The following is a 6,297-nucleotide window of genomic DNA, read 5'->3' on the forward strand; positions in this document are numbered from 1 at the left end:
TTCACACTGTCCGCTCCTCGAGCCTCAAAGGGCGGAGCAGCGAGCCCCGCAACGTCCCACCAACACGGCACCCAGACCCCACGCAGCATTCTCATCTGTCTGTCATTACTTGTGTCATTTTCTGGTTGCTAAAAAACGGCGTTGTAACACAAACACTGATGTTCCGCTGTAACGGTGGTTGACCAATCAGAACAGAGTGGGTGAGCTGACCAATCAGAGCACAGTGGGCTCATAGGGAGGGGGGGTAAGGAGCTCCAACAAGCCGTTTAAGACAGAGAGTGAATACACATATTATACAGAGATGCTGTATGACAAACCAATGTGATTTTGGAACATTGAACAAGGTAAATCTATTCTAGTAGACCTTGTTATGGAAATCTAAGACCCAACACTGTGGAGAGTACAAGTCAGAGTGATCAAAAACAAATAAATGGTGAATCAGACAGAGTTGTCTTTCTGGTTATTTATTAGAAGCTTCAAATACATAAGATACAATAAAAAAACACAGGTCTCACAGAGTATATGATAGTCTGCAGGAGTGTGCGCAGTATAATATAGTAGCAAGGCTTATATACAGGAAAGAGTGAGAAGGTTAGAAATCTGTTTTCACACGGTCACATTGTTATTAGACACCTGTCCTTGAGCTGTAGATAGTATAACGGTTCTCAGGAAAGGTTCTTGTGTGACTTTGTGTGAGTCTCAACCAAATAGCAGCTGTGGCCTTGAAGTGCTTGGGAATAAACCCACAGTAGAGTGGATAGAGGAAAACAGCACATCTCAGGATATGAGAAGCATTTGGTTACTTTAAACATATAAGGATATAATAAAAATGTCCACTACAACCTCAACACTCGAATTATGATCAGTATAAATGGCCATGTCATGGGACCTTTAACAAGAGCAGTCTCAGTGCTGTGGTGCGGGCGAAAGCCTGGCTGGAACACTTCGAAAGAGTTATTTAAATGCAAGAAATGACTTGAAAAACAACTTTTTCAATGAACATAACAGATATAGCCTTCAAAAGTGTACACGTGTTAAACCACTTGTTTAACCACTATTCATGGTATACTCCCGGAAGCCTGGTGCTTCAATTGTAGCAAAAAATGCTTTCAAACTCAAGAGCTAATATCGCTATTGCCCCCATCGTAATTGTTTGGTTTAAAGCTCAAGTAATATGTATTCATTCATTAAGTTTTGTACCTAATATATATATTTTTTTTACTGCAATAGTTCATTTTCTCCATATGTGTCATTTACACAGTGGGGACATGTCCCCTTCACCTTTTGAGAAGGCTGATTTGGTCCAAAAGTATAATTTGTCAAATATTTTTTTAAAAGCTTGCGCCCCAGAATAATTATTACGCATGTAGGCTACTCATCAGTTTTATAGCCCCATGTTGGTATTTATCTACTCTAACCTGACTTTGATCCCCCAATTACACTGCCTAAAAGTGTATATGTTGAAGACCATTTAAAATCTTCTGACCTCTGATGACCCCATCACTTTTCAACACAAGTACATGTCAACTGCAGCATATGTCTTTACAAAATGTTCTTTACTCAGTTTAAAAATGACATAACTGTTTGTTTGTCAGTCTTTCTAAAACACAAAATATTGTGTGATAGGCTGTCTGTCATACATTGATGAAACCCTCTCTGATTGGATGGCCCAGGACGTCATACTGGAAGGCGTTGTTGATGCAGTTGTTTTTGTGTGTGGCTAAGACAACCATCAACCCTAAAACAGATATGTGTGTCTCAGTTGAGGCTCTGCATCACATCTTTGGTTCCATCATGACGTTTGGCCTTTCTCAGGAGCAGTTCTGTTTTCCGGGCTCTAATGCCTCGTGTGTTACGAAACAGTTCAATGCAGGGACCAAAGTCGCCCTTTACTTGTTCTTTGTTTCATGTATGCTGGTTACCATTATAGGGAACTTTATTGTCATGGTATCAATAGCTCATTTCAAGCAGTTGCATAATCCCACCAATGTGCTTGTTTTATCTCTTGCTCTTTCAGACCTTCTTGTGGGTGTCGCTGTGATGCCCTTCAGCACCATTCGGACCATTCATGGCTGCTGGTTTTACGGGGATGATTTCTGTATGCTTCACTCAAGTTCTGATATGTTTCTTGTATCTGTCTCTATATTCCACCTCGTTTGTATTGCGGTGGACAGGCAACAAGCAATATGTAATCCTCTGCATTACTCTAGGAATATCACCATGTCAGTGGCGTGGATTATGGTATGTGCAAGCTGGGTGTTGGCTGCCCTCTACTGTTATGGACAAATTTACTCAAAGGCTAACGTAGTAGGGTTAGAGGAGTATATGGAATCGATAAAGTGCCTCGGCAGTTGTAACCTTTTCTTTAACCCCCTTTGGGGAATCCTGGACTGTGTAACTACATTTTTCTTTCCCTGCACTGTTATGGTTTGTCTGTACACTAAAATATTTATCGTGGCAAAAGAGCATGTCAGAAAGATTGGAGATATGGGCAATTGTTCAAACGACAGAGGGTTGGTTAAACAGTCTGAGCATAAGGCTGCAAAGACTCTGGGTATTGTGCTTGGAGCCTTTATCTTTTGTTGGATGCCGTCTTTTACGAACCTAATAATCGATGCCTTCACTGGCTTTAACACACCTGCTGCTCTCTTCGAGGCTTTTGCTTGGTTGGGTTACTTCAACTCAACCTTAAATCCAATAATCTATGCCTTCTTTTATCCTTGGTTTAAGAAATGCTTTTATCTTATTGTCAATCTGAAAATACTTAACCCCCATTCTTCAACCATAAATGTGCTTACACATTTATGAAAGCAGTGGTTAGTATTGTTATGGAAATGATTGTATTAAGAGCCGTTTTGAATGCATTTGTTACAGATAAAACAAAACCTAGATGAAAGATGCATGGAGGCTTATCCTTTTTTTCCTGCCGCTGATCTCTCTTGCTCAGCCAATGGAAGTGTGAAATGTGCCTTATTTTCCTGTGACAGGTTTTTGGTGAGCATTCGTCTTTATAGTGATTATGATTGTAAAAATTACAATTAAGTCAAAATATTTCAATCTGTTAATGCCACCATCTAAAAAAACTATTCCTGCATTTAAGAAAGACCAACAGTTTATGATCCCTAATGAAGGTACATTTTTTTCATTACATAGTACAGGTACTATGTAACTAAATGGTTTCTCTACATTTGACCCATCCTAGTGTTAGGAGCAGTGGGCTGCCATTATGAACGGCGCCTGGTGAGCAGAGTAAGGAACGGTGCCTTGCTCAGGGACACCTCGGTAGCACTTGGTCTTGCCAGGACTTGAACTGGTGACCTTCCAGTTGCCAAGCCAAGTCCCTATGGATTTTGCCACCACCGCCATTTACCACATAAGGAACTTTATTGATTTTATGGAAATTTGAATAACTAAAGGTGTTACTATGAATAAATGCGAACAATTGTTTATGTTTTGTCATTGAAACTAGAGTAGGTTAACAAGTCGGTAGGTTAATAATATATGAATTTAAGGATTTAATAAAAAATATAAAATATTTAACAGTTATTATTGATTATTGATATTTTAAGTGTTCCTCCACATTGATCTTGTCATCCTTACGTGCAGGGCCGCCCCTCCCTACAGGCCAATCATGCAGGCTGCATGGGGCCCCGCCCAGAGGGCCTCAGCTGCTGTGCGCAGTTCTCCGCTTAGTTCTCCGCTCAGTTCTCCGCTCAGTTCTCCGCCCCCCCCCCCCCCCGCGAGAGTGAGAGGTGACAAGGGGAGCATGTCTGTAACCCGACACCGTTGCAATGAATCGACATCTGACCAATCACGGCTTTGATACGGCCACTAGTGCAGGTGAAGAGATTTCGGTGAAAAGACAGTTTCAGTCCGGAGCAAGCAAGAGGGAAAAAAACAAAACATGAAGAAACTAGAGCATCATTCGAAGGTGGGTTATTGTATGAGTCAAATGTACAACTTGCGAATGTTGTATAAGTCAAATTACCAATTGCCATATTAAAACATCAGCTGCAATTCACGACATGAAGAAGGCAGTCTCTGCATAGCATATAGGCTAATGGAGATGCAGTTATTTCCAGCATTCTTTATTTAACATTCATTCAAGTATGTTATGCCTTTTATCTGCTAATGTACAGGAGGAAGAGTGATACACTGTCTGTCTGATGCTTACATAACAGTTAAAGTTTACAGCCTAAAAAACATGGAGCATTTGTTCCCCTCTTATTCATTTTTATGTCAATTTGCACATTTCATGGTGATGCTCAGCCTCTCCCCTTAACTCCTAACAGTCATCATCATGTCAACCACAACACAGAGAAATACTGATAGAAATGTGTGTGAAGTTGTTGATACATTGCTGACAGAGGGAACTAGAATACAGATTTAAGACATATCAGTTTTTGAGCATGTCATAAGCATGTTTTGTCTTCACTATATTACAACTATATTATAATAAAATAATATAGTATTTATATTATTGAATTGATTATGATTATTATTATTAGTAGAAGTAGTTTATTTGCATTAATTATATTGTAATCTCTTTGAGGCTAGTATTTGGCAGGAAATGCAGACGTTTTCACTCCTGTCGGTTAGGGGGGGCCTCATCTCACAATGTCGCTTGGGGCCCCAACTTGGCCAGGGGCGGCCCTGCTTACGTGTGCACAATATCTGCAAATTGAATGCAAAATACATACAATTTAAAAAAGGTATCACAAGTTGTGAAAAATAAATGTTTGCAGATCCAAACAAAATCCTTAAGTAATGATTGACATCATTGATTCAGATTTGTAAAAGTCCCGTACATTTTAATTTTTTCACATCTGTGGCCGATATATGCTCTTTGGTTTTTGTCTGGTGTTTTTGCCTTTTGGAGATGTCTAATTCATTCTTTATCATGTATTTTATTCTATCCTGAATCTGTAGTGTTGATATATTTAAAGCTCTGTAAAGCCTGACTTTATAACAATCAGTCGGTCAGGCAGTGGCCCGAACATGTACATTTCAGTAGCGTGGCGTGGGGAAAAAATTAGGGGGAGCCAATAATACGTCCTTTCTTTTGGGTCTGGTGGTCAATGTAATAATGTAACCAGATGAGTGATTACAGCACCCGGTATCATTTTACACATATTTGTATCATACAGATGCAGGACTTACACACGCCTGTTATCTAACCGACAGGTCCGCACGCACTCTCCAGCCGAAACTCTAATAAGCATTCATTCACAAACTAGATCAGGAGACGTTTTACGTCCGATTCGCTCCTTTTTTCCTCGTTGTACACAGCTCCAGTTTGGGCATTGGCCTGTCATCAGATTGTATTTGTTGTTGCTGTTGTAGCGGAAGTTTAGTACAATTATGTTTGATTAAATCCTCCAAATCTCCACCCTCCATAATTGCACTTGCTTCAGTTGCTTGCTACTTTCTAACGGCGGTGAGAGTGGTGCAGTGACGCTATCTATCTTCTATCGATTAGATTTATGATTCAAAAATTATAAAAGTAGGGTAGACATGTGGATATGATCCGACCGAACAAAACGTGCATTTATCTAACAGGTTCGTTTTCCACTGACCTTATTTCGAGCTATTTTCCAAAATCCTATGGAGAAATCTTATTGCTTTTTTGTCGAGGGAAACCCATAGACTGTATATATAAATGGGGAAACCGAGCGCAGCTTACTTCCGGGTTTTAGGATGCGTCACTGCAACACTAAATTGATGCGATTTGATTGGATTGTGAGGCAAGGGAAGCCAGCCGTCTCTGGCTTCCCTTGGCATGGCCCTGACCAATCACAGGTTGGCAGAGGCATGACGTGAGCCTTGTCTGATTGGTCAATCCCTCAGTTTTTTTTCACCAAGGGAAGACAATTTCGGCTGGCCTCCTCTCGCAACAGAGAGTGCAATCTACTGTTTCACCATAACATCTAAAGGGGCGTTGTTTCACTCTTTGTAAAATACTCAATGAGAATGGGGGAGAGACGGGCCGGCAGCAACACACAACAAAGAATTTCCGAAACTAAACGAAGTGTTTTTATTTATTTATTATAATTATAACTACAATCCGAAAAAACAGGGGAAGCCTGGCTTCCCTTGGCCTCCAGGAGAAAACGCCACTGGTACATTTAGCAACCCACTCTCTTCAGTCTGCGTACAAATGACACGACTTTACACTTTGGAAATATGTGCAATAGATATGCAGAAGTCCTATTTTGCGTGCATATGATACGCTAGTGTAGTGGCAAATATTATATGTTACCTAATATGCTAAAACCAAATGCAGTAGTTCCATGATGA

At 40.3% G+C, this 6,297-nt stretch overlaps 1 protein-coding gene across 1 annotated transcript; it reads left to right on the forward strand.

Moving 5' to 3' along the window:
• Window positions 1-1,794: 1,794 nt before the first annotated feature.
• On the forward strand, window positions 1,795-2,808 carry LOC117539894 (trace amine-associated receptor 13c-like). The gene has a single exon (XM_034206250.1). It carries the CDS (start codon window positions 1,795-1,797, stop codon window positions 2,806-2,808), a length of 1,014 nt encoding a protein of 337 aa, XP_034062141.1.
• The last annotated feature ends 3,489 nt before the right edge of the window (window positions 2,809-6,297 follow it).

The sequence above is a fragment of the Gymnodraco acuticeps genome, unplaced genomic scaffold (assembly GCF_902827175.1).
Source record: "Gymnodraco acuticeps unplaced genomic scaffold, fGymAcu1.1, whole genome shotgun sequence".
Taxonomy (NCBI): Eukaryota; Metazoa; Chordata; class Actinopteri; order Perciformes; family Bathydraconidae; genus Gymnodraco; species Gymnodraco acuticeps.